The sequence below is a fragment of the Ochotona princeps genome, chromosome 26, assembly GCF_030435755.1.
Source record: "Ochotona princeps isolate mOchPri1 chromosome 26, mOchPri1.hap1, whole genome shotgun sequence".
Lineage (NCBI taxonomy): Eukaryota > Metazoa > Chordata > Mammalia > Lagomorpha > Ochotonidae > Ochotona > Ochotona princeps.
In genome coordinates, this window is record NC_080857.1 from 30,893,170 (window position 1) to 30,903,290 (window position 10,121).

General features: G+C 53.0%; 1 protein-coding gene across 1 annotated transcript in view; it reads right to left on the bottom strand.

Moving 5' to 3' along the window:
• The window catches only part of SH3RF3 (SH3 domain containing ring finger 3), a 309,589-nt gene extending 300,485 nt beyond the window's left edge, over positions 1 to 9,104 (bottom strand). Inside the window, exon 1 of the mRNA XM_058655460.1 lies at positions 7,571 to 9,104. Within this exon, the coding sequence (XP_058511443.1) occupies positions 7,571 to 8,125 (555 nt within the window). The 5' untranslated portion in view covers positions 8,126 to 9,104. The remainder of the gene's footprint in view (positions 1 to 7,570) is intronic.
• Between the last annotated feature and the right edge of the window lie 1,017 nt (positions 9,105 to 10,121).

Below are 10,121 nucleotides of genomic sequence, written 5' to 3' on the forward strand. Positions count from 1 at the left end.
TTACGGCCTGGCAAAGCAGACAAGGACGACCCAAAGCCTTGGGATCCTGCACCCGTTTGGGAGACCCGGAAGAGCTCCTGGCTCCTGACTTCAGATCAGCTCAGCTCTAGCCATTACGGTGATTTGGAGAGTGAATCATCAATCAGAAAATCTTCCTCTCTGTCTCTTCGCCTCTCTGTAAATCTGACTTTTCAATAAAAATAAATAAATCTATTTTAAAAAAGAAAAAAGCATTAAATTAAAATTAAAGAGTTGAGTAGTTTTTTTTAAAAAAAAAGAATATAGACATGTTTTTCTTTGCAGCAAATCTGGTCACACAATTACATTTTTAAAAAAACAGACATTTTGTTATAAAAAAAAAGTGTAATTTTTATCCCAGGTACCCCAGTGCCAATCTGAGTGCCTGGCACATAGCAGTAACTCTGCCCTGTGTCAAGGGAAGGAGGGAGGTATCCACACGCCATGTCCTGAAATAGCACCACTGGTCGGGCTGGGCCTCCTCGTGTGCCTGGTCAGGTCCCTGTTGGAACAGCATTGACGCCCTTGACTCTGCTCTGGCTCTCAGAGCTTCACCTCATCCACTTCTGCCCTGGAGTGAGCGTGTCTTTAAGTTCTCTCATCGCTTCCACTGCTCCAAATTCCTGCAGTGAATTGCAATTCCTTGAAACTCAAGTAAACTCATGTGAGCGCTATGTACACATTCCATTAAGCAGAAATGCAAATACTCTAATACCCTCCTGTTTGCAAATGACCACTGTATTAGCAAACAGCACAATGGAAGTGTGGCCCTACAGGAAATGTCACCCTTCTCTCAGAGGCACCTCCAGGCCTCCCAAGGGACAGCTGCAGCTCTAAATGGCACAAGCCACCAGCGAGGGCCAAGTTGGAGCTGTAGGGAGGCAGGGGCAGCCTACAGTGAAATCTAACCAGGCCCTCTCCCAAACACTCTCACTCAAGCATCACTCCGCGGGCCCATGTTGCAGTACTCTAGCGTGACTTGCAAAACAGTCACCACTGCCAACAGCTCAGCTTGACACTCTCTTAGGACCAATTAAAGCCCAACAGGATACGTGTCAAGCATGCCACTCTCATTCATCACCTCGAAAGATCTCCTGAGTAAGGTGAATGACGAAAATCTGGCCCTAACCTCTTCAAGGGATGCTCTCAGGAGCACTGGCCCCTCACCAACTGCTTCTGAAGTGCTAGCTCAAACATGCATGTTGAAAAACACGCACTACAAGAGAGATTAAATACAGACAGCAATCAGGTGTACACGGACTACAACAGCATACTGGAGATCTAATTCCGTCACGCTCTGGCAGGCAGGTAGCAAGGCTGCTTGAAGCCCCAGCAAGATCAATTAGGACATGGCTCAGTTCTACTGCTTGGAGCAGCTAGCTTCCAGGCACCCTGCCCCTCCAGGGCCAAGGCAGCACAGGAGTGCCTGCAAGACTGGGACTGTCCCGCCAAATCATGTCCCTTGCTTTCTTTCTCAAGGCAGATTACAGGGCGGATATTTTGTTTCACTTGGATGCAGCTTGTAACTGCCTCCATTACCAAGCATAAGACCTGGAGCAATTTACAAAGTGTGACCAACTCAGGCCACCACTCAGCTTGGATGCCTATGGACACCTGACAACCCAGTCTCTATCACACAGCAATGGCTTGGCATCTCTCTCTCTCTCTCTCTCTCTCTCTCTCTCTCTCTCTCTCACACACACACACACACACACAGTACATGTACATATACATACAACCTTCCTTAACTGGGGATCTGACATACAACAGAAACCACCAACAGATAGTCATGCAAAGAGCTCCCTATTGGGTCTAAGAGACTTAGAAATTTTCCTGTTTGTGGCAGGCTATCCTGAAAATCAATCAGGTGTGCTATTCACTGCATATGTCACTTCCTAGATCCCATGAGGCAGAGAGAGCCCCTCATTCACAGATCGGAAGGCTCGACAGAAGGAATCCATGCACTCATTGCGCACAGCAAGTGGCAAGCTGGGACTGCACAGTCTTGTGCTATCCTCAGCTGCCCAGCACATTCCACTCCATCCTTTTCCTCATGGGACTCTGCGGGTCCCGAGGGGAAGCTCCAGGGTGGCAGCTGGGGCAGCACTGGCCCCCCAGGCTGGCAGAACAGTGGTGGCAGGTCACAGGCTGCCCTGAAGACGCAGGAAGGGAAGAGGCTCTGATCCCTTTGCCTCTGGTTATCACCAGGAGGGCACCTGAAGCCACTGCCTCTACCTGAGACTTGAGCGTGGGACTGAGAGTACAGAGCAGGTGGACAAGCACAGGCCCCTGGAGACAGAGCGGAGCCTCTCACTCTGTGGACACACTGCACACATCTTCTGATATGGCTGCCTGCCACTCAGCCAGCAGCAAGCCATGGCTGAAAAGGGGTTCAATTGTGCTGCCTCTGTAAGCAGCTACCTGACTGAGCTGGAATGGACAGACAAGACAATCAAATCCTCTAACTCAGCCCTAGCATGCAGCAAACATTCCATCATGCAGATGGTGTATCCAGTAGGCACTCAATACATGACAATTCGGATTTTGAGTAACTGGCTGCCAATGGAAGCCCAGTGTTGTTGTGTTTTTTTTTAAAGATTTATTATTATTGGAAAGCTGGATATACAGAGAGGAGGAGAGACAGAGAGGAAGATCTTCCATCCGATGGTTCACTCCCCAAGTGAGCCACAAAGGGCCGGTGCACGCCGATCTGAAGCCAGGAACCAGGAACTCTTCCAGGTTTCCCACACGGGTGCAGTGTCCCAGAGCTTTGGGCCATCCTCGACTGCTTTCCCAGGCCACAAGCAGGGAGCTGGATGGGAAGTGGAGCTGCCGGGACTAGAACCGGCGCCCATATGGGATCCCGGTGCGTTCAAGGCGAGCACTTTTAGCCGCTAGGCCACGGCGCCGGGCCCGAAGCCCAGTGTTGTTGAGAAGAGTCAAAAGTGCCGTTTCTACCAGCCACAGCCTATAGAAAAGGCCTTCATGTGAATCAGCCGTCACCTCAGCTGATCACGTACTGTTCTGTGATCTGTCTTGCTTTCTATAGGCGCCTGCCAAGAGCTGGCCTTTAAACCACATCTAAGACCCCACTGTGGCCACAAGATAGCCAGCAGGAACAGAAGGGCAGAGGGGTTCAGGAGGAGGGGACGCACATCCTTGACCCCTTACTGGCTTCCAATCTGCACAGTGTCTTGGGCCTCAATATCGTCATTGTATTAGCCAGTATGCCAAGCATGAACACATCACTGGACCTAGCGTGTGAAAATCTCACCTTCAGGAACCAAAGAACACAATAAGAAGCTTCCAGAAACCACAGACAAACTCTAAACTGGCCTAAGCTAGCAAGGCAGCCTAAGGAGCCCTTACTCAGAAGCTGCAAACTGGCAGGGATAAGCTGTCCACTCCCAGCGGGGAGTGTAGACGATGCTGGTCAGGAATCCATCATCTTGCACTCACACTGGCAAATATGTAGTTTAATTAAATGTTATGTAAACAAGGAAGCTTGAGCGCAAAAATTTGCTTACAGAAAATGTAATAAGGCAGACTGCTCTAAAACACTCCAATCAGGTGTGAACAAGGACATGAAACCCTTCCAGGAAGGAATGATTTAAAATCTACAAGGATAGTGCTCCTCTGAATTCTTCAAAAGCCTCTCAGTTCTCACTCTGAAAGAAACGAATAGGATATCACAAACGGCAGCTGCAGTAAAGCCAGAAAGACAACTTGAACACCCAACATCCAAACCACGGGGAAAGAATCAATCATGAGTGTGCCCATTGGATAAAATACTCCAAAGCTGGGACCTTCACAACTCTCCAACTTTTCCCATTTTTCCATTACCATGTCCCAGTCACACTGCAAGACACAGAAAATAATCTCAAATGGGTCCAACATAAGCACATCTCATGGCACTTTCAGTAACACGATACAAACAAGTGAACGAGGCCCTCTTGCCTACTGTTTTACTATTGAAGGCACCACAGGTGCTCTCTACAGCTCCCTCATTTGTGAAAAGACACTTCCTCCTAGCACCAGCCACCCCCAAAGTCTAGACTGACATCCGCCAGCCCACAGGCACCTCCTGCAAGGCAAGGGAAGGTGTCTCCCCCGTCCAACGTCAACTGCATACCGGGAACCCCAGAACAAGACAGGACCCAGCACCCCCGAGGTTTGAGGCCATTCTGCAGATGCCCACAGAAGAGGCAAGGGGTACTTACAACAGCATCATTCAGCCCAAAGTGGAATTGCCTTATATCTGAGTCCCTAAATCTTCCATATAAAAAGCACTCTTTGGATTACTCAGTTTGGAACCACAAGTTCTTTTAACAAGACAAGTTATCCTGAAACAAATCCATCCATGTTATTTTTAAGGGTTTCCCTTGCAAAACCGGTGAAAACAACACAGAAGAGTCAGGCTGAGGAATTTAACACACGTTAGCAATTATAAAGGTTTGGATGCTACCATTAAAATAATATTTCTTAAAGGATTTCTTCACAAAGCTACAGATAATACAGTTTGCCAAAGGGCAAATGTAGAGATTCACAGTCCTAATGGATACCTATAACTTGGTATAGCATTTCCAGGGGCAGCATAATTATGTGTCTCCAAAAAGCATCTTATCTTGGGGCCCATGTTATGACACTACAGCGAAAGCACACACCTGCAATGCCAGCATCCCTATAGGTGCTGATTCATATTCTGGCTGTTCCACTTACAATTCAGCTCCCTGCTAATGGTCTGGGAAAAGCAACACAAGATTGCCCAAAACACTCCTATGGGAGACCCTAAAGAAACTCCTGGCTCCTGGATTCAGCTTGGCTCCACCTTGGCTATCTAAGGGGTGAACCAACAGATGAAATTTCTCTCTCTCTCTCTCTCTCTCTCTCTCTCTCTCTCTCTCTCTCTCTCATCATTTCTATGATTTTCAAATAAATGATAAAACAAAAAACCCTTGTATCAAATGGCTCACGTGGAAGCAGAGCTAGGCAGCTTCAAAAAACAGGTAACTGGACTCGAAGCACACTGGTAATAGACAAACCCCGACCAACAGAGGCCATGAAAGAGCTCTGAAAGCAGTTATGACCTGCAAGTGAAAACCCAGCATCAACACAGGTTAGACAACAGGCAGTCTCAGTGTCTAACTAATTTACAAAGTAAATAAGCAAAGCGAATAATTGCATATACATACCTAAAAAGCTTACATACACCAGCTGGCCAAAAGAAAGTAGGAAAATATATCACCATATGTGTAATTCACCTGCTATTAAGGCACATATGACATTTAAAAGGAGTATCTGTCCATTAAATACCAAGCAGAAATATATAGCATCCAGGTTTGCCAGCAGGCAGTGCAATTCCAATGGACAGCAAAGTACCCAAAAACATATTTGGAAGTAACTGTCAGCTGAAATTACCAAACGGTTAAGGCTGCTTAATGGACCACACTCTGTTACAACCCTTCTCTTTCCCCCTTCCCTGCCCATCCCTGTCTGCCCAGGGACTGAACCAGGACATGACGCAGGATTACAGCACAAGGAACTTCTGGCTGACCAAGAAGACTCCCATGACTGAGAAACGGGTTGATGAAAAGCTGGATATTATTACTTGTTCCACTCTGAAACTGACCATAAGACTAGATTTATATTTACTAGAAACACACACACACACACACACACTCCCAATCTACTGCTTCATTCCCCAAATATTCACACTGAGCTCTCTCAGCAGGTGGCAGGCTGCCTCCCAGGGAATCAGCAGGAAGTTGGAGTCCTGGGACAGTAATGAGATCCAAGTACTCTGATGATGAAGGATGCCCTAATCTCTATCCCACAAGGCTTGATTTAATCTGGACTCTTTCTAGAAATGAATGCTCTCCTCTGAGGCGGGCCTGCGAAGAAACACTGGTGTTATGCTAAGTTAACACAGGGGAAAGAGAGAAATCAGGTTCTGAAAAAAATGAAGAAAGACATGGCCATGACACAATTTGTCAACAGAGAAAGTCCAGTAAGAGTCTCAAAACCCAGTCAACAAAACGCCAACTCCCCATTATTAAGGCTCATCGTTGATATTACAACCTCCCAGCCACTGGAAATACACACCAGTGTTCCAAGAGCTGCCTGAAGCTACGGCCTTTCCCACATCTGGGACCACATCTGGGGCCACCTCCTGGCCTCCCTGTCGACACACTTCTCTCAGGAGACCTGTGCACACACTGTCATCCAAACATCCCAGCGTCGCCCCAGAAGCACAATCCAGAAGCCACACACTTCTTGGAGCAGGAGGAGGCAACCCGTTTAATAACTAACACAGTTCTAATAACTTAGAAAAGAGAAACAAGGACAGAAAGAAAAACCTTGAACATCTCTAACTGGGATTGTAGCTGGCGTCGATCACAGCTAAGGCCAATGTCAAAATTCGCTCTCAGCAGTGACCTCTACTTGAGAATTCCTTGACTCTTCTTGCCCGTCAATGGGGGGCAGGGGGAAAGAAACTCAGCACAACCTGACATTTCACTCAAGCTCAACAGCCAATGCTTCGAGTTCTAGAGATCTTGTAGGACCGAGTGATTCAAATGCTAGAATCTTCCCACCATTGCAGAATTATACACAGTGCAAATACTATGCACCATCAACTCTTTAAATGGTCACAACTAGAGGAATAAGGTCGTGTTTTCTAAAACAAAGATTCCGATAGCGCAACAACTTCTTTTTCCTTCTTTGAAGTGCATTCCATATACAGTGATTGGAAAACATTAATAGTTTCTCCCTTCAACCTGCACCCAAAGGCCACCCTCCTCCCTGTAACAGCTCCCAAGGTGGCAGAGGGTGTGTGAGAAGACAGGTAACAAGCTTTGGAAACCCAAGAGCTGAGGCTCTCTAGGGAAGGCCTTGTGCCTAAAACTGACACAGTTAAGTCTGTACAAGGAAGCTGCAATCATCATCATCATCATCATCATCATCATCTCAAGCGGAACTGCATCCCTGCCAAGAGCCCAAGAGAAGTCCATGGACCTAGTGACTGCCCCTGCCAACTTCTGGAAGCACTGGGCCACATCCTGGGGCCTCGGAGTCAACGCCTTCCCAGCTGCTACAAGGCGTTTGCTACCCGCATTCCTCTGCACAGGTCCCGCAGGTTCTCTGGCTTCTCCTCCCAGATCACATACAAGAAGCCCCCCCCTCAGAACCGGAAAACGTTCAGCACGAAGTCTCCTCCAGACGGTGCAATGGGTGAGGCTGATGGGGCCAGGCAAAGGCATCACACAGCACAGGGGAGCGGGCTGGGCAGTACCACGGCCAAGGATGCTCAAGTCTGCCCACGGGACGACGGCGGGAAGTGAACGCACAGAAGGACAGGTCCAGCTACCCGTCACGGAGCAGCAGCAGCCAGGACTGAGGGAGAATTGAACAACTGTGGGCACACGGATACCAGAAAACTGAAACTGAAGGCGAAGAAGCAGGTCCTGTCTCCTTGGCTCCCGCGTCACCGCCCCACCGAAACCCTAGCGCACTCACATTGCACACACCAAACAGCCGTGAAGCCCACACCTACCTTGGCCCCGGGCGCGCTCCTGCTGCTCATCAGTTCGCACAAGCCGGCTGTGGCATTTCCTGCAGCCCCGGGGAGGAAAACTGGGGAGCCCGGGACGCTGCCGGCCGCACCCCCGCCGGCAAGCACCGGGGCCGCACTGGGACTGGAGCCAGGGCGCGCGGGCGGGCTGCTGCCAGGACTCACGCCCGCGCGCGGCCGCTGGCGGATGCCGTCCAGGAGGCGCACCAGCAAGATGTTGGCCGGCAGCTCGTCCACGCCGCAACCCACCAGGATGCGACATTCAGGGCATCGCAGCTCGTGTCGCGAGCACACGATGCTCTCCAGGCAGCGACGGCAGAAGGTGTGCTGGCACGGCAGCACCTTGGCCGTGGTGTCCAGGCGCTCCAGGCACACGGAGCATTCCAGCAGGTCCAGCAGAGACGACTCGTCCATGTTCTCGCCCGCGGCCGCTGCCCGCCGCCGCCGCCGCTCGCCTGGGCTGTCCTCGTCGCCCTCGCTCTGCGCAGCAGCGGCGGCCGCCTTGGACGCACACAACCAGGACGCTCCGAGCAGCATGAAGGAGGCGCCGGGAGCGGACCGCGCGCGGCTAGGTCCTGGAACCGGCCCGGGGCCCGCCGCGGGCAACGGGCATCAAGACCGTGCCCGGGGGGGGGGGGGACCGCCGCGGCTTCCCTAGACCCGACTGGCAGCCCCAAGTGCCAGGCCACTCGGCCTGCGTGGCGGGGACTGGAGTTCCTTGAGCCAAAAGCCAACTCCGGGCCGGCCGAGCCCGCCCAGTCCTTCTGAGTGCGGCTCCTGAGGCTGCAGGCTACACCTGTCCCGCCACGCGTCAGGCGTACGCTCAGCGGGCTCCGCGCTCCGGGTAATAGCAAGCCGCAAATAGCCCAGCCCAAGGAAGCAAACACAGTGGCCGGCCAGGTCCCCGGGGAGGCCGGGGCGCGGCGTGCGCGCTCCCCCGCGCCGCTGGCCAGCCGCGCCGCCTCCGCGGCGCCTCCATGCGCCTCCGGCCTGCCCGCGAGTCGCTGCCCACACCCGGTCAGCCGGACCGCTCCTCTTCCTTGGCCGAGCAAGTGTGCGGGGGGCTCCTCGGAGGTCACGGTCGCAGTAGAGCCAAGGGAAGGAAGAAGGCGCCGCACCCGCTGGACTTCCCTTTGCCTGGGCGCACGCCTGAGATTGCCCTCGCCTCTTCGGCCACCTCCGGGACTCCAGAGGACGCCTCCTACGCACACGGGGCGCAGTCACCTCCCGGCGCCCCAGTCTTCCTGGGGATCTCCTCTGGGCCTCAGAGAGGGACGCTTCTTCCAATGCAGCTAAGGACGAAAGTTTGGGCAGCTTTATCCCGACTGCTGCCTTCGCCGTGGCCGGCTGGCAGCTCCGTCACACAGCCGACGCCCGGGCATCCTCCCCGACGAGCCACCCGGGCACTCCCGGCCCCGTCTTCGCTCCAGGCAGGGCGCATAAGTGACAGCCCTGGAGCTGCGGGTGTGGGTGTGGGGACAGCCGTGAGTCTGGCAAGGAGGGAGCTCTGGTTGGCCGGGACGCCCTGGGGGCCTGCTGCTCCGGCTCCTCCCCGGGGTGGGGGGAGCCCGCCTTCGCCAGAGTCTCAGGTCCAAGGTTGGCGCCGCTGCCCGCCGCGCCCGCAGCCTTTCGCCGGCCCCCTGCTCCGTACCGCGCCGCGCCCTTGGCGGCGCAGCGCCTGCCCGGCGCGGTGTCACGAACCCCGCTCCAGTTTCTCCTCAGGAGACGCAGAGGCGGGGGAATTGGCGCTCTGGTTCCTGACGCCCCGGCTTCTGCGAGCGTCAGAGCAACGGAAGTACGTACGGGAGGCCCGGGAGCCGCAGGGAAGTTTGCTGGTGGGCTGGGGTCGGCGACGCAGATTCCCTGCCGCGCGCTGCCCTCTCGTGGCCGCTCCGTGTCCCCGGCGCGGCGCGGCACGCCACGGGCGGGACGCTTCCTGCCAGGACAAGCCGCGAGCCATTCTGTGGTTTGAGAAGTGAAATGGAACTTCTTTTGTTTCCCCCAAGGAGACGGCTCCATCTGCTTATGACACTTATGTGTCATTCTGCTCAATTTTCTAAAGGCCTGGTGAAATTATTGTTCGATCTCCTGTTTTGCTGGTGAGAAAGATGCAGCTCATACTTATGTAGCCATTAGGGCTCAGGTTTCATTGTTAGAATCCCCAGGACCTAGCACAGGGTCATCATAGGCCATTGGATTATAGGCCTTTATAAGCTATGTGTCTGCACCGAATCGCCTCAAAGCCAAGGGCAGTGCCCAGGACTAGTAGGTCCTGGATATCCTGGACACCTGTTTGTTCAGGAAGGCCTCAGCGGCCTGGCATAGTGATCACCGGAAACCAAATCTCAGGAACTCAGTTCGCACATCATGAGCTCACTTTACACTGGACATTCTGCTCCCAATAACTGCAGGTGGCTCTCCCAGCCTTCCGCCCGGTGTGGGGGTGTTCCCTCCTCCACCCGCGCGCACACACACACACACACACACACACACACACACACGGCAGCAGTGTGAGAGGGAGGCATCCCTGAGC